Genomic DNA, 22682 nt, shown 5'->3' on the forward strand with positions numbered 1-22682 from the left:
TTATTTCAATAATCCTCCAGCGTCCATTCGCCAGAAACCAAATGGACCACCCCTAAGTGTAACATGTACACAAATATGCATGCGGTTTTATCTACAAACTTTTAAGAAATACTGTGACATTAAGTGGACACAAGTACTGCGACACTTATGTGCTTCTTCTCATTCAGCGGATTGAATACAAAATTTTGCTGCTTACTTTTCGTGCCTTACACGGTAATTCTCCGCCATACATTAGTGACTGTTAAGCATCTACCAACCCAAATCGACATCTCCGATCTGGAAATAAATATCTGTTGGTCGTTTCTAGATGCACTTCTCTATCGCGCATTTTGCTGTATAGACCAAGGCTATGGAATTGTCTTCGGCAGCAACTTGAAGAGTCTACGTCCATTGGGAGTTAAAAAAACCCTGAAAACTTATTTGTACACTAAGGCTTACAAATCATACATGCAAAGACTTTGTTGTTTTGTAAAGCGCCCATGGGCAGTCCTTTTGGATATATGGCGCTATATAAATTTTTCATTTATCATTTATTATGATTGTATCTGGTGACATTTCTACCCACAATCCTACATTTATACCACACTCTCTAACGTTTGATTCATTCGCCTCCATCAAGTCAAACAACCCTCTCTAAGCACCTGTGCGACACAGCGATACTAAAATGGACGATCGCAACGTTAACCTGACCGCTGCTGGAGTTTTTGACACCATAACTGGATTTCTAAGGTCCCAGGTAAAGTAAGGCATTCACACGTTTTCACAAATTTTGAGACAGAGACTGAAAATTTTACGCTTCAAATTCAGGACCACGATTAGTTCAATTTTCTGGTGATGGTTGACTTTTCAGATTACATACCTGTCGGCTGATTCACAAATAGCTCAACAGTGGGAATTAAAGGGGACTTGAAATCAATTAATATTCGTCGAGGGGATTTGAAAGAGCGTTAGAGTAAAGGGATTGGTTAAAAAATAAATAAATGCTGATTCGAAGTATCATAATGGACCAATATTGAACAAAAAGTCACACAAAAATTACAGTTTAACAAAGATTGTTCAAATTTGTGTATCTATTGAACACTTTTCACAATCATAAAGGTGAGCTCTAATCGCATGAAACTGCTCCACTATGTTGTGTCAAGGGAAACTTTACTTGTTTACGAGTAGTGCAGACATACTGGTAGTCGTCCCAACAGGACATCAACCCTGTCTGTCCTCTAGAATGCCTGGCAACTAATGTTTACTCTCTACAAGCAACAGTGTGCAGTACTGTCAACCACATACATGAAAACAAAGGCGTGTATGAACTTAACTTCCTCGAAGTCTCAAGAAATACACAATTTTTGTACGACTCGCTGTGACAGGAGCTACGGCGAAGAAACCGTTATCAGTATGCCTGGTGGTCAAATATGACCAGCTGTTCATCAAATGTGTCGGCTATTTTTCAGGGTTGTACCAGCTTCTATAAATTACATAAGCCTTAACAACTGGTCCAGAGTGAAACTGGTATTTTTAGGTTCATACGCTACGCTGCAATCGGACAGAAATTCATGACGATCTATTTTTAGCTTCCCCTTTAACAATTATGGGAGTAGAACGCCATATGGATGGATAATTTATTTTTTTTAATTTGATTACCATTCAGAAATGGTGAAACAAAATATTCAAGATTTGACAGACAGCTCTTAAAAACGTGAAAATGATGATAGAGAGAGGGCAATTAAAACTACAAAATTGCTAAATGAAAGCCAGCAAATAAAATATTACATAAACGAAACATGCAAATTATAAATGCTATGAGAACAATATTACCAAGCCATAATCTACATCGTAGTCATAATACGAAAAGCCTTTCCGTTGCCAATGCAAGCAAAGTATAGTGCCCATTGTATTTCTGTAGGGCAATAAAACTGGGAACCGTAGAGCTTGAAGCGGTTACTTTACGGACTGTTTCATGCACTAGACAATCACAAGGAGTGAGAGTTTGGCGGGAATGGGACTGTTCATTGTACAACAGGCCTAGGTGGGTTGCATATGTAAAAAGTTCCATAATGATACACTCATTATGAGAACGCAAACAGCACAGATAGACAACGAACAAGTACCGGTACACACAACAAAGTCAAATTCATAGAAGAAAAATATATAGAACTCCATTAAAGACAAGCGTGAAGTGATGCCTGGTGTTTCGCGCCATTCTGCTCCACATGTGGCAAGCGTGATAGTTAGCAGTACGACATGGCTATATGTTAGATCGTGTTCAATTGTAAAGAAAGGCGCCATATTACTATCCATCTATATATGTAAGAGTAAGTCGATAGCGGTGGTATTGAATATTAATAATGCATTTCTTAGTGTTATATAATTTATACGTATTCTAGATTCGTTAGTAATTGTAAGTTTACAATTTCTTTTTAATTTCTGTATGGCTTTTAAAACGTCAGTATATTTTGAATTACAATGCGGGACGTATTGATTGAAAGACGGGCAGTGTTACGAAGGTCGTTAATGTCGTCATGAAGGTTAACGCACCAGATGGTCATCGACCAAAAAGAGCTCAATTGTAAACATCGATTAGCATGCAAATCCACAAACAATATATAAGTGGTATTATGCCAAAAGAAGCTAATTCCCTTTTACCATGATGTTTACGAAGTTTTGACGCAACACGTGTTTGAATGATATTACAATAATGAAAATAATACCTGATGAATAAACATGAGAAGTTCACGTGATGGGTTTGCAACGTGTATTAGTGACGTGTTCATCAAAGGCCAAGAGCTGCATCGATGTTTTACGATAGGACGTATTGTTTTATCTATAATTCATATCTATTGTGTGCCCAAAGTCATGCCTCTTGTGTTTGTATGGGAAAACAATGTTTCGGCATTATCGAGAGCACGAGCACTGGCACGAGAGAGAGAGGGCCTGCTAACCACAGGCGTTCTGTTTTGTGGGTAGTTTGTAAAAGTGTAGTTTATGCTACGTTCCGACGTTCTCTTCCGTAGCCTTATCACCAAGGTGTGAAACAGAATTATCTGGCCTGCAAAGAAAACTGCCCGTTCTAGTCGAAAAATAAACACAAATCCTACATTGAGTTACCACGTGTAAGCACATAGAAAGTGGTGAATCCCAGTCTGATGCCGTTGATGGCGTTGCTCACGGACCAATCAGCGATGCGGACGGCGTACCATTATGATAATGAGTTGCGTTATTACAACGGTGGACGCCAGAAATGCCTAGTTTGTCAAAACACGGCAGATTTCTCCTAAAGTTTTCATTTTATCGTGACATGAGTGTGTTTTTTGGACAGCAGAGATCCTTCCGCGTCTAACGAGGTAACTCAATGTAGGATTTGTGTTTATTTTTCGACTAGAACGGGCAGTTTTCTTTGCAGGCCGGATAATTCTGTTTCACACCTTGGTGATAAGGCTACGGAAGAGAACGTCGGAACGTGGCATAAACTGCACTTTTACAAACTACCCACAAAACAGAACGCCTGTGCTGCTAACTCTATCCCTGGTGACATGTAACTTGTACACGTATGAAATAATCGAGTGTTATCTTTGAAGACTGAGAGCCTCTACGCTGTTCATGTATCTTGACGACCTCTCGGATAGCAGTATCCCTATGGAAGACAAGTGTGAAATATGATGGACTGGAGAAAAATTTTTTTTGAGGACTTCAAAATGAGTTGGAAGGGGGCATCTGGGGCATTTTACCAAACAACAATAAAATCAGGGGTCACCGTGCATAGTTTGGAGCTAGCGATACAAATTACTCAACATTTTTGCGATATTTTAAATTCAAAATGGCCACCATCCTTGTGTTGACTCTACGGGGCACAAATAAAATTTTACATTTTCGAAAAAAATAAGACGGTGGAAGTTTTTCTTTCTCCAAGAGCTTTAAATGAGCCCCACAAGTGGTAGATCAGAAAAGAATTATAGAAATTTGAGACTCCCAATATCTGTCCCAGAGGCGCGTTCTACCTTAAAGGTATACAGTCACCAGTAATCTAAAATATGCCCATATATGGTCAAAGGGGCGTTCCTTGGTATTCAAAATGCCCATGTGAGGGCGCTGTTTTAAGCAGCGGCCACCCACTTAAAATCTGTGATTGGTTAGATTTTTTCTTTCCATGGTAACTGTAGCAAAAATTGGAACAGGTGACAGTATACCTCTAAGGACGGGGTACTTAAATATGATACCAAATCAATTCCAGCAATCGTTATCATTCAGGGCAAGTAAATCCGAGAAAATATTGTAGCTTCTCCAGCCTTCTCCGGGTGCCTGTGAACACAGCCTTGCAGGTTCCCCTTACTATGTGTGAACCCTATTATCACAAATTTACGTTATATTGTCATTGTCGATATATGCATATACGGGCCAATCAAATATCATTGAGGCAATAACATGTAACTTTATATTTGATATTTTACCGTGTTTCACCATACTTGAAATTTTATTGAGCAATGCCGTTTAATTAGTACACTGTAGTGACAGCAATCTTTCCTCATCATGACTCCCTTAACATCCAAATTTTCACAGATCCTGTTCGCGGCCAGCGAGCTTGGCGTCTTTGACGCTCTGGCTAGCGATGATGAAAAGAAGAAGACAGCCTTACAACTGGCGACAGAACTGTCCACGGATGTCGATGCGATGGAAAGACTTCTAAATAGCTGTGTCAGCCTGCATCTCCTCAGTAAATCTCTCGACCCTGATAAAAATGGTAATAAATATAGGACATTAGGCTTGCAGCTCATTGGCGTTTTAAACCCCGTTGCATTTGAAGGTATACTGTCACCTGTTCAAATTTTGCCACAGTTATCATAGAAAGAGAAAATCTAACAAATAACTGATTTTAAGCGGGTGGCCGCTTTTTTAAAAAAAACAGCACCCTCACACGGGCATTTTGAATACCAAGGAACGCCCCTTTGACCATACATGGGCATATTTAGATTACAGGTGACTGTATACCTTTAATATATAATTGTCCCATGAAGCATAGAGCGGTGTAAAATTAATAAACAGCTGATTTGTATATTAAATTAAGTTTTCTTATTAGTGATTTAACTCCGAGATATGTAGCAGGTTTAATCAAGTGATAAAACCTGCTACATATAAGTATATATTAAAAAAGTTAAAAAAGGTGTACTGGTTTAGGGGTGACATGGGATAAGTAGCAAGCATCAGAGAGAGAGAGAGAGAGAGAGAGAGAGAGAGAGAGAGAGAGAGAGAGAGAGAGAGAGGAGAGAGAGAGAGAGAGAGAGAGAGAGAGCGCCAGGAATTAATGTAAGTTTAAATTATCATTTGCTATACTGTTTTAACATGTTAATGGCAGCAACTGCACCCATTACGAGATATTTTAACAAGCCTTGGCTTGAGACTAAGGCATGTTAGAAGATCACCCTGCACGATATTTAAGAGTCGACTTTTTATGAGTAACCATTCTTTCCTTTTAGCTTTGTATTGGAACACAGAAGCAACCTCGCAGTATCTCACCGTTGGCGCAACAACCTCATTGAGGGGATTTATCCGCCATTACAAAATGACTATGTATCCGTTGATGGCCAATCTCGATCACGCTGTGCGCGAAGGGAAAGATCAACTTGTGAAAACCTTTGGTGTACCAGCAGCGGGCTCTATGAGAAATTTACGAGGGTGAAGACCGAGTGGAGACCTTCATCGGCGGTATGCATGGGTTAGCGCCACTGGCGTCCAAAGCTGTCGTATCAGCGTTTGACCTTTCTTCATTCAAAACCGTTTGTGACTTTGGAGGTTGGTATTGTATGATCATTTTCAAGTTTTCCTTGTCTTTTCGTTCATTTATATAAAACTTAAAGTAACAGATATTATCTCTTAGTTATTAGTTGTACCGCTCTTCCTCTCTCAGCATCAAGCACTGTAAGCACTGTACCACGCTTTGCTTTCCTCAACGAGCATTTTACTTTTCAAAGAGGACATCTGTATACTTTGATTATATATATATATATATATATATATATATATATATTGTTACGTGCAGAGAAAACGAACAAAAGGGTGAACTCAGCAGTTTCCGTTTAAACAAAATTTATTACGAAAACAAAACTAATTGCTAAGTCAGGGACAGAGTACAAGCTTTAAAAGTGTACAGACTACTTATCTCAGCTGGGACGGCAAAGCTCCAGTCTCAGAGTTGTAACAGTCAGTCGGATGAATGAACAGTCCTTTGGCTTGCAGGCTTGAAGCTGCACAAAGTCCACAGTATAAATCCAGCGTTGACAGTGAAGGCCTTGAAAAGTCTTGAGAATGACTACCGCTGGAGTTTAGTAACACACAAGAGACACGATCCCAAAAGTCTGACTGGAAGCTGTGCACGTCCCTTTTATAAAGGCATATAAGAACAATCTAGAACTTTATTGACATGCTAATTACTGTTCTAAAATTATCTCCCTTACACAACTAATCAACTTTCCAGAACATTCCAAACATGACTAATTGAATTCAAGGTTGTGAGGTCATCAAGGGCAGTGACCTTGAGAATGTTCTGGACTAATTGAACTCAGGTCATGATGAGTGTGGGGGGAATGACCTACATAACACACCCCCTCTTCAAAAAAAAGAAAATTTTTCAAAGAAAAATCTTTCTTTTACAAATGTAATCTTGAAAAGGATTTAAGTACTCAAATTTTGTTTTACTCTAAAGTAAAATTTCTTGAAAGTGAACAACAATAAACTCTAAATACGAGAGAGACAGTCTGCAATTAAATTGTCTCTGCCTTTGATATGTCTAATGTCAAGATTAAACTCCTGTAACATTAAACTCCATCTTAGCAATCTCTGATTTTTGCCTTTAAATTTCTGCAGAAAAACAAGAGGGTTGTGATCAATATAAACCACTATTGGCTGATTTGAAGAAGTAACATAAACTTCAAAATGCTGTAAAGCTAATATCAAAGATAAACACTCTTTTTCAATTGTAGAGTAGTTTCTCTGAGATTTGTTAAATTTGTGTGAAAAGTAGCAAACAGGATGTCCCATGACTATCTTCTTGCAATTTGTTGTTGGAAAACTTGAAATGGCACTGAATTTGGCATAAAGTATGCACGGCAAAGTCCGGTTATTTTTACTGAGTTCGATAAAGTCATTGTTCGGCAAATACTTGGCTTCCTCCTGGAGATATTCCGCTTTCGCAGGATTCAGTCCGTCTGGATGTTGTTCCACTGGATTACTGTCGCAGACATCTTTGTTGTGGTAGGTGATGTTTGTTCTCGTTGGAACATCTTGAAACAGGTGTTTATATTCATGGAGCAGTTCTTTCACCTGTTGTTGTTGTTCTGGCTGGAGGTGTGCCAACTTTGTAGACTCCAGATTCTCCAGGATTTCTGAGTTCTGAAGCTTGACCGAGCCCAGCTTTGAGTTTAGAGTATTTTCACTCAAGTCAGTTTCAGTATCACTATCTTCATAATGGCCAGAACTGACTGTACTGACAGGCTGAGTTATAGTAGGATTATCCCTATCCAAATATGGCTTAAGCATATTTATGTGACATAGCTGTTTTTGTTTTCGCCTGTCAGGTGTTATTATGATGTAATTTAAATCACTCAATTTCTTATCAATTAGATATGGCCCAAAGTAACGAGCATGGAGTGGTTTGCCAGGAACCGGAAGTAGAACAAGAACTTTTTGACCTGGTTCAAACTTCCATTTTGAGGTGCTTTTATCATATTTGATTTTCATTGACTGCTGAGATGACTCAAGATTTTCTCTGGCTAACAAGCATACCTTAGAGAGTTTCTTACGAAAATCTGACACATATTGCAAAATATTCAGACAATCATCATCGTCTGATAGGAATTTCTCTTTAACGAGCTTAAGTGGGCCACGGACTGTATGTCCAAATACAAGCTCAAATGGGCTAAAACCAAGAGACTCCTGAATTGACTCTCTAACAGCAAAGAGCAAAAAATGAATTCCTTCATCCCACTGCTTCTCTGTGTCAAAACAGTAGGTCCTAATCATGTTTTTCAAAGTTTGATGAAATCGCTCAAGAGCACCCTGACTTTCTGGATGATAGGCGGATGACCTATACTGTTTAATGCCTAGCTGATCCATTACTTGTTGAAAAATACCAGACATAAAGTTGGAGCCTTGATCGGACTGGACACATTTAGGGAGGCCAAATAAAGTGAAAAATTTGACTAAAGCTTTCACTATAGTCTTTGTCTTTATATTTCTCAGTGGTATGGCTTCTGGGAACCGAGTTGATGTACACATAATTGTCAACATGTACTCATTTCCTGATCTTGTTTTTGGTAGGGGCCCAACACAGTCTATTAGAATCCTACTAAATGGTTCTTGAAATGCAGGAATTGGCTGTAAAGGGGCCTTTGGAATGGTCTGATTTGGCTTTCCTACCATTTGACATGTGTGACAAGTTTTACAGAAATGTGCTACATCCTGCCTGAGATTAGGCCAATAAAAGTGGACTGAGAATTTTGTGATAAGTTTTCCTTACTCCCAAATGACCAGCCCAGGGCGTTTCATGGGCCAGGCGCAATATTTCAGCACGATAGGGCTTTGGAACCACAATTTGATGTTTTATAGCCCAATCGTCATCAACCAAAACATCTGGAGGTCTCCATTTAAGCATGAGAATACCAGATTTTGTATAATAGGAAACAGAGCTATCTGAAGTTTTACCTTCATCATCTACCCTGTCAAACAAAGACAAAATATCTGGGTCTTTGTGTTGTTCTGCAATGAGATTTGATCTAGAAAATGTCTGACTTTGGTCAGCAGTTTTACTGGAAGTTGCAAATCCACGAGGGATAACGGAATGATCCGTGTCAAACACCTGACTGAGAAAGGTGTCATTTAAGTCAACATCTGTGACATTATTTTTGAGAGTATTTTGATTCTCGGAAGTTTTCTTTGACATGGCTCGAGTAATGGCACATGAAGGAAATAAATCGGGGTATCTCTTGTTCAATTGGCTCTGGATCCTGATCTAAACTAGGATTATCAGTCACAAGTGGATAGTAATGACCTTGTCCCCGGCAAGGTCGTTTCCAAGAAGAAGGTGAATCCCTTCAAAAGGCAAAAAAGGCCTAATACCTAAAGCCACAGGTCCAGAAACAAAGTCCGAAGACAAATAGACATTATGGAGAGGAACAGGAATGTAGTCGTTACAATCTACCCCCTTAATAAGAACTTTAGAACCTGAAAATGACTTTTCAGAAAACGGCAGGGTATCTGCCAACAAAAGAGACTGGGAAGCCCCGGTATCTCTTAAAATTTTGACAGGGGTAGCGGAAGAAAAATCACTAGAAAGTGATATAAAACCATCGTGAATAAATGGTTCGAAAATACCCATAATGCTATCTTGAGAAGAATTGACCTTGACCTCATTAATTGGGGATAAGAGGGGTTTAACCTCAGAAAATGTGTTGCACACATTATTAGACTCTAATTGAGTTGATGAAGAAATAAAGCCGGTGGGCTTAGATCCACTTTGACTACTTTGACCTTCACGTTTTCTTTTCAATTTGAAACAATCTGACATTAAATGGCCGTCTTTCTTGCAATAATTACAAGAAAGTGTACCAAACTGTTTGTCAGAAGGAGATTGAGACTTGGGATCTGATGATGTGGGAGTGTTACTTGAACTTTGTGAACTGTTGTCATTTGATTTTCTACTCTCCTTTGAAAAATTCTTGGATGAAAAGGAGGATTTAAATTTCCCTGCATTGTTTCGGTATGAAAAGGACTGGGGTGGCTTTCTGAGAAATGAAGGTTTATGGGTCAATGAATAATCATCGGCCAAACGTGCAGCAATCTCCGATGTATCGGCCTTTTGTTCATTGATAAATGTCTTGATGTCACTCCAAATGCACCCTTTAAATTCCTCAATCAAAACAAGCTGTCGTAATTTTTCGTAATTCTGACTGACCGTTTCAAAAGAACACAACGATCAAACAGTTGTTCTTTTGGTCGAGCAAATTCAACATAAGTTTGATCCTTCGCCTTCTCACAATCCCTAAATTTCTGACGGTAAGCTTCAGGCACCAATTCATAGCCCTTGAGAATTAATTCCTTCACAGAATCATAATCTGAAGCCTGCTCTACTGACAACTGAATGTAAATTTCTCTGGCTTTACCCACCAAAGCACTCTGCAAAAGCATAGACCAGGACTCCTTAGGCCAGTTCAGACTCTGAGCAATTTTCTCAAAATGAAGGAAATATTTATCAACATCCTTTTCTTGGAAAGGGGGAACTAACCTGAAATGCTTAGTGATGTCAAACTTGTCTGAAGGGAAGAATTTTCCTGACTGTCCAAGCTCTAAACGTTTTATTTCTAACTGCAGTCGGTGTTCTGCTAATTCTCTTTCTTTTCTTTTTCCTCTCTTTCTTTCTCCCTTTGTCTTTCTTCCATTTGCAATTCTTTTTCTTTCATTTCCAATTCCCTCTCTTTCTGTCTTTCTTCCATTTCTAACTGCATTTGTATTTTTTCTTTTTCTACTGCCTGTCTCTCCTTTTCCATTTGTAATTCTTTTTCTTTCATTTGTAATTCTTTTTCTTTTTCTAATGCCAATTTTTTAAGCTCCAAATCTGCCTGTATTTCTAATTCCAATTTTTTGAGTTCGAAGGAAGACTCAGGCTCATAATCTTTTAAGGCAGACTCTCAATGGCCAGAATCATTAACTAAATGTTTTGCAATCTTGAACTGTATTTCTCGCTTGCGCATAGATCTTTTGACATCTACTTTAAGGAAATTTGCCAGTTGTTATGAGGTTGTCTTTTCTGAGGGAATTAAATGTGTCCTGATCAAGGTCATCCATAAATTCGTCTGGCTTGAATTCCGCCATGATTGAATTTAGCTGAGTTCACAGTATACAGTAGTTTTGAAAAGGTAGGCAAAATGTTGTCAAACGGCTCAAAATATTCGTCTCCCGGACGAGCCCCCAATTTGTTACGTGCAGAGGAAAACGAACAAAAGGGTGAACTCAGCAGTTTCCGTTTAAACAAAATTATTACGAAAACAAAACTAATTGCTAAGTCAGGGACAGAGTACAAGCTTTAAAAGTGTACAGACTACTTATCTCAGCTGGGACGGCAAAGCTCCAGTCTCAGAGTTGTAACAGTCAGTCGGATGAATGAACAGTCCTTTGGCTTGCAGGCTTGAAGCTGCACAAAGTCCACAGTATAAATCCAGCGTTGACAGTGAAGGCCTTGAAAAGTCTTGAGAATGACTACTGCTGGAGTTTAGTAACACACAAGAGACACGATCCCAAAGTCTGACTGGAAGCTGTGCACGTCCCTTTTATAAAGGCATATAAGAACAATCTAGAACTTTTATTGACATGCTAATTACTGTTCTAAAATTATCTCCTTACACAACTAATCAACTTTCCAGAACATTCCAAACATGACTAATTGAATTCAAGGTTGTGAGGTCATCAAGGGCAGTGACCTTGAGAATGTTCTAGACTAATTGAACTCAGGTCATGATGAGTGTGGGGGGAATGACCTACATAACAATATATATATATATATATATATATATATATATATATATATATATATATATATATATATATAGAAGTATACAGATGTCCTCTTTGGAAAGTAAAATGCTCGATGAGGAAAGCAGAGCGTTTATCATAATTACATAAAGTGCAAAATCTGTGTGTTTATGTATTGATGTATGTATATTTGTGTGTCTTGTTTGTGTGTCTCTGTGTCTGTGTCTAGTGGTGGTTTAGTGAACATACAATATGAAATGATGGAACTATGTTTTCACAAGTCGAATCGTTCACTGTTAGCCGTATAGCGAGATATTTATATTATATTTGAAATGTTACTCTTGTCCATAAAACACCAGCAGTGACAGCTATGTCTTTGCGCCCCGTCCAAACACTGACGTTCCGTTATATTCCCAATGTGCATCAGGGGGAAGTGGTAACCTTGCCTACGAAATGAGCCGAACCTATCCGAGCATGTCGGTCAAAGTTCTGGAATTGCCACCGGTTGTCGAGGTATCCAACCATTTTAAACCCGATGATGCCGGAAAGCTGGACGTGGAGTTTCTGGCCGGTGACTTCTTCGTGGATGAGCTGCCCGAGGCAGATATGTATGTCTTCTCAATGGTCTTTCATAATTGGCATGATGACAATATCTCCCGGCTTCTTCAAAAAGTACATTCTGCATTGAAACCAGGTGAGTTCTGAATCCGACGAAGCTCCAAACTTCGCTAGAGCGTCCTCTAGCGACGGATCCTCTGTCTAGGTTTACCTTAACTAATTTAAAGACGACTGACCAGCTGAAACAGATTAAAACCGAACACATGAGGGATATGATTACAGTCAGAATGGTAGGGGCTAGGAACAAGCTTTGCAACACTATGAATGCGAACAATCGTTCGTAAGGCCATAACAAATCATTGATTTGACGACCTAAAGTTAAGGTTTGCGAGTAAATTTTGATCTCACCTGGCTAAACTGCCAGCCAGAGGATATTTCAAAAGTAAAAGAAACAAATGGTGAGGCTACTCTTTTCAAAATATTCAAAGAAGACGATCGGTATTAGCGTGATATATATATATATATATATATATATATATATATATATATATATATATGTGTGTGTGTGTGTGTGGTGTGTATGTAATATGTATGTATGTAATATGTACGTATGTAATATGTATGTATGTGTGTATATATATATATATATATATATATATATATATATATATATATATATATATATATATATATATATAATATATATATATATATGAAGCTAGATAGAATTCACTTTCAAGTCAAGATGCTAATATTGAAATTTTGGAATTCATAGGTGGCGCTATTCTGATTGCTGAAAGTTTGTACAATGATGAGAAAACAGGTCCCGTAAAAACGGCACAGAGATGCATGTTGATGCTTGCGCTATGCGAAGGCAAGGAACGGTCGGCTAGAGAATACAGGCTGCTGCTGGAGAAAAATGGCTTCTCCGACTTCAAGGCCAGGTACACAGACGGTTTACACGATGTAATTTTAGCAAAGGCTGGAGAGAGCAATAAAGGGAAGAAAGGATGCTGAAGATGGTGGCAGCATCCACGGTGCAAAATGCCTTTGACCTTCAACCATTCCATTTTATATATTTTTTCGTTTATGTGACGATTTGTTAGTGTATATGCTTTGCTACTTTACTCTGGAGGGATCTGACGGAACTTACTGTACTGTATTGAAATCAGATTAACCCTTTTGAATAACATGTCACAACAACAACAACAACAACAACAACAACAACGACAATAAATAAAATATAAAGAAATAATATAAAGAATACCATTAGGTCTGATTTTCATGAAACTTACAGAATAGGGTAATTTTGGGGCGCTGACATAAAAAATGCTGTCAATTTTTGTGGGCAAATTCTACCAGTGCAACAATTTTGGCTGCCAAAGTTAAAATCACTGGAACTTGGATATTTATCAAACTTCAGCAATTAAGATATTTAATGTTTGTGATTGCAAATATGGGATCCACTTTGTGAATGTTTTTCCATGGCAACCGATTTGTGCCATCAAAATTAAATGTTTCTTATATTCATGATATTATGAGCTTGGATTTTCATCACACTTACAGCACAAAGGTGTCTGATGTATGTGATTGCAAATATAGGATGCATTTTATGCTCATATGTTTCCATTGCAACGGTGTCCGCCATGAAAATTAAAATTCTCTCCAAATGACACTAATCAAGTTGTGCGTAGTCATTAAACTTACAAGAAATTGGTATTTGAACTTACCGATCGCAAGTTTATTCATTTTAATGGTCTCATGTTTCCATGGCAACCACTTTAGTAATCAAAGTTGGCATTTTCTTAAGATAATAACAATAATGTTGATATTCATAACTCTCACACAGCAGAGAGAGAGAGAGAGAGAGAGAGAGAGAGAGAGAGAGAGAGAGAGAGAGAGAGAGAGAGAGGGAAGAGAGAGAGAGAGAGAGAGAGAGAGAGAGAGAGAGAGAGAGGAGAGAGAGAGAGAGAGGAGAGAGAGATGAGAGGAGGAGAGAGAGAGAGAGGGAGGTGGGGGAGGTCACCTGACTTTCAGAAAAATTCCACCCAGTCAAAAGGCTTTGTTTCAGTGTTGGAAAACAATCAAGGAAAGAAAAGCTGTTCTCCATGTGTTCTCATTCTATGAAGTCAACGAATGATGGTAGGAATGCAACAACATTATGTCTTGGCAAGTCTATCTAGCTTTTGTTTCATAAATACGACAGATTCTACAAGCCGAGTGGAAATGCATGTAATGCCAGAATGGAATGTCATTTAAATTATGTTGGTGCCAGAACTCGGGTACATGAAATCGAATGTTCTGGTGACACGAAAGTAGTCACAAACGGCACGCAACGCGATGGATCGGATTTGCAGCTTTAGAATACCGCAACTTTATTGCAAATAGAGGCTTAAAAGTATACAGTCTTCTGTAATCTAAATATGCCCATGTATGGTCAAAGCGGCGTTCGTTGGTATTCAAAATGCCCATGTGAGGGCACTGTTTTTAAAAAGCGGCAACCCGCTTAAAATCTGATTGGTTAGATGTTGTCTTTCCATGGTAACTGTGGCAAAATTGGAACAGGTAACAGTATATATCTTTAAGCTTATGACCATGAGACGCCATCTTGTTTTCTCCTCCCATAACTCCAACTTCGTGTCGTCGGCAATCCCATCATAATGTTAGTAAGCAGTGTTTCTCTGCATGTTCATTGAAAGGGGCAATTTCTGCCCAAATCATCAAAATTAGGGGGCAGACTTGACATTTTAGGGGGGTGCAGTCACTTTTGATGTTGATTTTACCGTCCTATGACGCGCTTCCTCGGTATCATTACCATCTTCACCCAGTTCAGTTGCGTCGTCTATGTCGCATGCAGCACCCGTACTAACATCGACATCATGATGTTTGTCAGCTTGTGATGTGCTCGGCTGCTCTCTATCTTCTGTCGATTTGTCACCCACAAGTTTCCCCGACTCAAAATTTGACGTATTTGTTCACTTGGACACGATTCGGACCGACAGATAATGACTCGAAATGCGCAATTTGGGCAATTGCGCCGTCGAGAGAAAACCCTGATGTTTTTTTTTTTTTCACCGAAGACATACTGAAGTCGCAGTTTGATTGAACTATAGTGTAATCCCGGGCCTTTCATACGAGAAAACTGGAGCCCGTAACATTAATCCATCCCATTCACACTGTAAAGTTAATGAGGCCACCCATATACCGTTTTAGAGTCTATGGGCCACCTAACAGTCCTGATTAGAAGTCTCCGGGATAAGCCAGCCGATGTCTTGCAGGTAAACTGGCCCCTAGACTGAAAGATCCGTCGCTCGAGGGCGCTCTCTACGCTCCGGGAGCCAAGAGAGCGCTCTCGAGCGACGGATCTTTCAGTCTGACTGGCCCCCCAGTCGCCTGGCCTTTCTCGGCAGCTGAGTTACTAGCTATGGGCCCAAGGCGTTCACCCCACGATCGACGCAACGGTCTGCTGAGATGTTTAGTTCTTCAATTTATTATATGTTTTGATATTTATTTACCCACAGACTTGGAGCAAGTCTATCTTGCAGGTTTAAAGTCGTAGTAAATGGGTCACTTGTTTAGGGGCGACGTCAAAAGTTCAATGTAGGATAAAAAACTTAATTCCCTTAGTTTCTCCCCAAACCCCCCCACCCACCAACAAACTTAATTGACTTATATTGAACCTGTTGCCAGGCTCTTTCTATGTAAAGCAAAGCTAAGGATCAGTCAATTAGGGGTGAAACAAAGTAATGCATCGTTAAAGCTCCACTAGCTGTAACTCTTGAAATTTGTCGACCTCAAATTATCTACCTATTCTCTCCTTTCTGAAATCTACCCTCTGAAGAGATATGAACTTTTACTGCATTAGGAAACCATTCCTTTCAGAAACATTTCACATGTAAATTAAAATTTTAACGGTCATTTTGATTTCCTGGCATTTTCAAAAATTGGTAATATTAAAAAGGAATCAGAACATACAATATCATAGTTGAAAACATTCACCCTTGTGCATTACAATTTGGACTACTCTGTGCAGTTGATGTGAAGATTTCAGTGCAGATATGCATAGTATCAAGGTTTTAGCTTTTCTGCATGGGGCTGTGATTTAATGTTTGGGCGAACATTTAATCGCAGTGTAATCTTTATCTTGTTCAAAATTGCATATATAGCCCCGGCAGGTAGTTATAAGTGTGTACACAGACCTAAATGACTACATTGTCACCAACTTATTTTAGTTTGAAAGTAAAATCATAAAAATAATGCTAAAAGATAAAGCTAGTGGGGCTTAAGATTGGGAACACACTTTGTGTTTCATCAAATGTAAATACAACATACTAACAACAAACTTGAAGTTTATCAATGAATGAACAAGAACAACAACAATAAAGTCCAGGTTTCTCCTTCCAGAGGTATAAAAACTATCTCAACTGTCCTGGTGGTTGTAACAACTCAGTTCACACTACTCCATTCAGGCGGACTACACGTGCACCAGAAATGTAGCAAAATACAATTATAAATTCCGAGTGCAACCATATAGACAGTAGAGAAACTACCGTCTATGGTGCAACAGAGGCCAACAGCCTGCATTGTTTACACTAACTAGGCCAGGTGCAGCTCTGCACCGTGTTAAAACAACTCCCTCCGCTGGCTTCAACACGAAAGTGTGCATTTCTGCTCTATTTTTTCAAAATATTCATTCCCCTGGCAATTTTTACCTTAAATCGATTTGTAGGATAGAAACTTTTTTAGGTCAAAACCCCCCCACCCCCAAACTAAAAGAATTAAGTTTTTTATCCTTCATTGAACTTTTGACGTCGCCCCTTACTGCAAATAGCTTCGAAACACCAGCGATGGCTTGGAAATATGAGGAGAAAATACGTATATACACATTACGGGTGTAGGGAGCAATTCTTGGCAGGCGGCGAATGTTACCTACTTTCTGATGGCGATTGATCTTAACGATGAAAAATTTAATAAATTCATAAATTAAATACATGAATAAACTTAAATAAATAAATATTTAGAAAGAGAGCAAAATAAAGCGAAAATATTAAAGTTAGAGCTTCACTATATCTAACGTTTGGAAATTTTCTCTGTGTTGTGTTTTTTCTGCAGCTGCATGTTGAACTCCCTACCTGATGATGATATACCCATAAACATCCTGTGCAATCATCATTGCTATCAGGCCTGGACTGGAATTCAGTTTTCAACTGTAGCAATGGCCGTTACACAGTAAACTAGCTTTGTTAGCACACACAATATGGTGAATGTTTATTTCTTGTGCTGTACTGCAGTTACATTTGTATTGTGATGTACTACCATACAATACTGTTTGTAACTGAGAATGTATCGAGTACAATACAGATTGAATAGAATTGTTGGAACTGAACAAAATATGCAGTTCGTATGCCGCAAGAAATCGCTGCACTCCGGGACATTGCGGACACTCGGCATGTACAGCCAGCGACGCCGATTGATTATCGACAAGGCCCCATGCACTGTGTTTCAATCCCGTTCTTGGTCACGGATGCACCGTTCGCGAACGCAGGGAGCTCCCTCAGGCTGATTCCCTGAACTAGGGTAGATGTGTTAGAAGTACCAGGCTGTTCTGATGCTGAATCTGATTAAGGTAGTATGTGCCTCCAAGGTGAAAGGCTTAAACTTTTGCTCAAACTTTCCTTAAAAGGAATCTTTTAAACGTTCTCTTTCAAAATCAAGAATAAAAATCAGGGGTCACCGTGGAAGTTTTGGCACCAGAGAAACAGATTACCCAAGATTTACCGATATTTGAAATTCAAAATGGCTGCCGACCCTGTGTTAACTCTTAGGAGAAAAATAAAATTGTCGATTTTCGAAAAACGAAGCCTGTGAAAGTTTTTTTCTCCAAGGGCTTCAAATGAGCCCCCAAAAGCGGTAGATTAGAAAAGACTTGTAAAAGTTTGAGAGTCCGAATATCTGTCCCCGAGGCGTGATCTACCTTAACTCTGATTACAAATCAAACGGCTATTTAAGGCCACAACATTCTCAAAAAATCTTACCTCAGACAGTCACAGAGAAACATGGCCGTAGCCTGGCCAAACTGTCAAGGGAGGCAGAACCTAGTTTAGCTAGGATTTGGGTAATTTACATAAATTTACATATTTTGCATATTGTTTGATGTGTACGTATCCGTTCGATATACGTCCTGGTCATTGCGAAAACTAAACTATAGCAATGATATAGTTTATGTGGTCAGTCTGTAAAAATCACACCTCAATGACTTTGCTCTGGTATCTTTCCTCTACTGCTATCATGATTATAAACATGTTCACTATGATTTTTCTTTCTTTCTTTCTTTCAGTTCTTATTAGGAATTAGTGATAAGTACATGTAACTTTCAAATTTTTCTCCCAACACACTCTTTACCTATAAGTAAAGGCAGATTACGTTGGGAGAGAGTTGCATTGGGTCAAATAATGACAGCGTACGTCCTTGTAGTGTTTCTTAGGACATTTACATTACGTTTGAAACAACACAACACAATAGTTATGTTCGTTGAATTTTATTGGTAAACAACAACAACATAACTAATATTATCATTATTATTAATCTTTATTTAAACTCGATAACTCCATAGGTGAAACACCTCTTTTCATGGAGGTCGAATAGATAAAAGAAGATTATATTACAGCACAAACTTGAAAACACAAAAACACAGAAGTGCAAATAGCAAGAAATTAAACTACGAAGTGGCATCAGACAAGTAAATAGAAAACAGAAAGTTATTACAAGATTTCTTAAAACTAGTCAGTGACTCGGAGTCCCTGATTGATTTGGGGAGATTGTTATATTCATCCACACCCGCAACAGACAAGGTGTTTTGATAAAGAATTGTACGTGCCTTGGGAACTTTAAGGAGGTTCTGATTAGAAGAACGCAGTGATCTGGAAGGGATATAATTATTGAACATACTAGTTATATAGTCATGTTAGATTGTGAGTTGCTCTGTAAATTTGGGCCATACGGTTAAAACGGAGTTTCAAGTTAATGGGCAGCCAATGAAGCTGAGTATACATTTGATAAGTGGAAAGAGGCAGAACAGTGTCAAGAATAAGTCTCATTGCACGTCTCTGTAGACTCTCCAATGCATAGATGTTGCTATTGGGAGAAAAGCTCCAAACATTAGAACAGTAATTAATGTGTGGTGAGATGAAACAGTAATAAAATAGCTTGCGTGAGTGGAGAGGAAGAAATTTTTTGATGCGTGCCAATAGAAACAATTTGCAATTGTTTTTTCTTTCAATGGTTGAAATGTGTTCACACCAGTCTGGGTTATTAGAAATAGTGACCCCTAGTAACCTCTCTGATGAGACGCGGTCAATAGTTTCACCAGCCAAAGTGAGGTTGAAGTTTTCACTGTCAATGTACCGTCTCTTCTGAGAAGTTGTGATGATCATTAATTTTGTCTTACTGGGATTGATACACAGTTTGTTAGTAAGACACCAATTTTCAACTATTTTTAGATCAGCGTTCAAGTAAGTAGATATGGTGCTTAAGGACTCGTTTGAAACATAAAGTAAACAACAATACAAACGACGACGACGACGACAACAACAACAACAACAACAACAACAACAACAACAACAACAACCAGGTTTGTTGGTTCGCTGAGGAACAAGAGAATTCTGAGTGAACTTCATGGTCAGCTATTTCTCCTCCAGTTAAACACCGACTTTGGGGATTTATTTGAAGATGTTTCGAGTACTGTTGCTGCATCAGTGAAAGCCTACTTCGAAAATACAGCAACGTTTCAGCTTGCCCGTACCGAACTGGTACACTTAGAATAGGCTCCTAGCTCTGATTCACAGTAACCATATTGATCGCTCACAAACCAAACGGCCCTTTTCAGGCCACTAAATATTCAAAAAAAAAATCTGCTGCTATAAAAGTAGAACGCACCTTGGGAACAGATATTCGGACTCTCAAATTTCTACATTTCTTTTCTGATCTACAACTTGCGGGGCCTCATTTTAAAGCTCTTGGAGAAAGAAAACCTTTCACCGTCCTAGTTTATCGAAAATCGAAAATTTTATTTCCCCCATAGAGTCAGCAAAGGGATGGAGGCAGTCTTGATTTCAAATATCGCAAAACGTTGGGTGATTTGTTTCGCTAGTTCCAAACTTTGCAATGTGATCCCTGACTTTTATTGTTGATTTGGTAAGAGAATGGTTGAAGGTGTAATTAAGGAAAGTTTGAACAAAAGTTTAAGCCTTTCACTTTCAAGGCGCATACTACCTTTAATGATGAGATCAAACACATTCGTAGGCACTGCCATGCATTCAGGAGACCTGACGTCACGCTGAATGACTTTTTCCTTTGACCTACTACAAAATGGCATGCTTACCCTGCCTGCTTCCTGGCCAATGTCAAAATAGACTGCTAGACGCGACAGCGTTTCTTCGGACTTTCACAGTCTGACATTTTTGGCATATTGCAATAGCTGAAGACTAATCAGTGTTACTTGACTAAATGAACAGTCCATGAGTGCGCGCGCTTCTTTTTGCATTTTCCCGCACAAAATGTTTAATTATTCGTTTAAACCGCAAAAAGAGCTAAATTTTATTCAACGCACTACAAAATGTGACACTTGATTCAACCAAGCGTACAATAAACCACAGCAACAATACAAATTAATAGCAAAGAGGCAGTGCAAGTACAGAGACACTTGACGTGAAACCATCAATTAAAAGCACCAGTGCTGGGAAACAGCGATTTTATCAACATCGCTGTGTCTTCGAAAAATTTGCACTTTTCCCACAAAGTCCAGGGAGTGGGGTGGGGGGGGGGGCAGCTGCCCCTTTGCCCCCCCCCCCCCCGGTTACGGCTTTAAGAAAGCTACAGCTTTGCTTGTTCTTGTGTCCGACACGCGGACCCGTACTGGTCCTGCGTTCTCTCACACGGCGCGTTCATCTGTTTTCATCATGTCACACGCCTGTTACTTTCTACGATCAGCAACTTTTGTTAAGTTTCGTCTGATTGGCTCGAGTACAGATACGTGCAGCCTCTCACTCAGCCAATTACACTGTATGTTCCATAATGCGACAAAATGTGCAGCCACTGAGATAATTATGCGTAATTCTGTTAATTCGTATCGCTATGAATGCGTAAAAGTCGATCATTATATAAAAGTGGCGTCAGTACCGCCCCTTATATGAGTCCGACTTAAAATACGTGAGAAGTTCCCAACGCCCCTGGGCCGGCTTAAATTTAGGACGTAGTCGAGGTTGGGACCCGAGTGCCTGTCCGGTCACGCAATGAAAATTATCGACGCTGAAAAATGCGCCCATTGGGTATATTTTCGAGGTAACCTACGGCCGTTGTTCAGTTGTCATTGAGTTTGACCATGACAGACGCGTCCTACGCAGCCGGACGTGGTAATAATTGGTCCGAAGAGGAAGTAGCGCTTTTGCTTGCCGTATGGCGAAAAGAGAGCATCAAGAAATTGATTGACGGCACTTCCAGAGACAACACAGGCGACCAAGACACTATTAATAAGCTTATCTGTTTTCTCTATCAGTTCCTCTCCTTTTCTTCATCACAGTCCCTCTATGAATATAGGGACTGTGTCTCCATGCTCTGGCTGATCGGAATAAATAAAATAAACGGTTATATAACCTAACCTAGCCTCTTGACTCTTTATTCATTTTACACCCCATTACAAGGACGTTTATCTCTCATATACACATCTTGTAATTAGTTAGTCAACACAACTAATCACGTTGACTAATTAATTACAAGATGTGTGTATATAAGAGATAAACGTCCTTGTAAAGGGGTGTAAAATAAATAAAGAGTCAAGAGACTAGGTTAGGCTATATTTAAATAATAACACATGAGAGCGAGGGCAATATCACGATTTATTGCCTGCCCAAGGGATGTTGGTCATGATCGAAATATTGATGATGCCCGAGTGGTAGGCGAGGGCATCATCAGTATAACGTGATATTGCCCTAGCTCTCATGTGTTATTATTTTTATTACACCGAACAAGCAAACATGCAAAGACACAAAAACACAAAGACTTCTTCAAGTACAGTTCCTCTTTCTGAGTCCGGACCTCTGTGTAAAATGTTGTCAGTGTCGAGTCTAGGGTTGCCGCTGAAAGTTTGCCGATCTCCGCGGTGGCGTATCCAAATTTGTTGCTTGCATAGTCGCTGAACACAGAAATTGCATTCCTTGTTGCCATTTTCGTTCGTTTGCTGTTTACTTGCATTAATATATCGTCTAACTGTGCCGGTGACAGCTCCGCATGACGTTTCACAGCCATAGTTGCTGACTGCAAGTACAAGCGAACGACAATTTGTTATGCGCAGAAAGGATGCGCAGTAAGTAAAATGACGTCAGCCATGTAATATCAAATGCAGAGGGCATCATCACGTTCTTTTACATGTCACGTGAGTCGTGTTTAACCAATGGCAGTGCACGCTAAATGAGTGAGGTGTAATAAAGTCATTTACTTTATTTACTCCGATCAGTCAGAGCATGAAGAAAAGGAGAGGGACCGATAGAGAAAACTGAGAAAAACTCAATAATAAGCTTATTAATAGTGTCTGGGCCGCCTGTGGAGACAATGCACTT

General features: G+C 39.3%; 2 protein-coding genes across 3 annotated transcripts; both read left to right on the forward strand.

The window, feature by feature from the left end:
* Positions 1 to 539: 539 nt before the first annotated feature.
* Positions 540 to 13333, forward strand: LOC139138836 (probable bifunctional dTTP/UTP pyrophosphatase/methyltransferase protein). 2 transcript variants are annotated; one of them, XM_070707386.1, is made up of 5 exons: positions 540 to 736; positions 4552 to 4732; positions 5466 to 5781; positions 11939 to 12205; positions 12845 to 13333. In XM_070707386.1, the coding sequence occupies exons 3-5, from the start codon at positions 5697 to 5699 to the stop codon at positions 13084 to 13086; spliced, it is 594 nt and encodes a 197-aa protein (XP_070563487.1). In that variant the 5' UTR covers positions 540 to 736; positions 4552 to 4732; positions 5466 to 5696; the 3' UTR covers positions 13087 to 13333. The 2 variants fall into 2 exon arrangements, with proteins under 2 accessions (XP_070563487.1, XP_070563488.1); XM_070707387.1 differs by lacking the exon at positions 540 to 736 and adding an exon at positions 3230 to 3338.
* Positions 665 to 5668, forward strand: LOC139138030 (acetylserotonin O-methyltransferase-like). The gene is made up of 3 exons (XM_070706251.1): positions 665 to 736; positions 4552 to 4732; positions 5466 to 5668. The coding sequence occupies exons 1-3, from the start codon at positions 665 to 667 to the stop codon at positions 5666 to 5668; spliced, it is 456 nt and encodes a 151-aa protein (XP_070562352.1).
* Positions 13334 to 22682: the final 9349 nt, after the last annotated feature.

The sequence above is a fragment of the Ptychodera flava genome, chromosome 8 (genome assembly GCF_041260155.1).
Source record: "Ptychodera flava strain L36383 chromosome 8, AS_Pfla_20210202, whole genome shotgun sequence".
NCBI lineage: Eukaryota > Metazoa > Hemichordata > Enteropneusta > Ptychoderidae > Ptychodera > Ptychodera flava.

Coding starts and splice junctions, on each gene's coding strand:
- LOC139138030 (XM_070706251.1), top strand. CDS start 665: ATGGACGATCGCAACGTTAACCTGACCGCTGCTGGAGTTTTTGACACC. Junction 737..4,551: donor CTGGATTTCTAAGGTCCCAG/GTAAAGTAAGGC, acceptor AAATTTTCACAG/ATCCTGTTCGCGGCCAGCGA. Junction 4,733..5,465: donor TCTCGACCCTGATAAAAATG/GTAATAAATATA, acceptor CTTTCCTTTTAG/CTTTGTATTGGAACACAGAA.
- LOC139138836 (XM_070707386.1), top strand. CDS start 5,697: ATGCATGGGTTAGCGCCACTGGCGTCCAAAGCTGTCGTATCAGCGTTT. Junction 5,782..11,938: donor AACCGTTTGTGACTTTGGAG/GTTGGTATTGTA, acceptor AATGTGCATCAG/GGGGAAGTGGTAACCTTGCC. Junction 12,206..12,844: donor ACATTCTGCATTGAAACCAG/GTGAGTTCTGAA, acceptor TGGAATTCATAG/GTGGCGCTATTCTGATTGCT.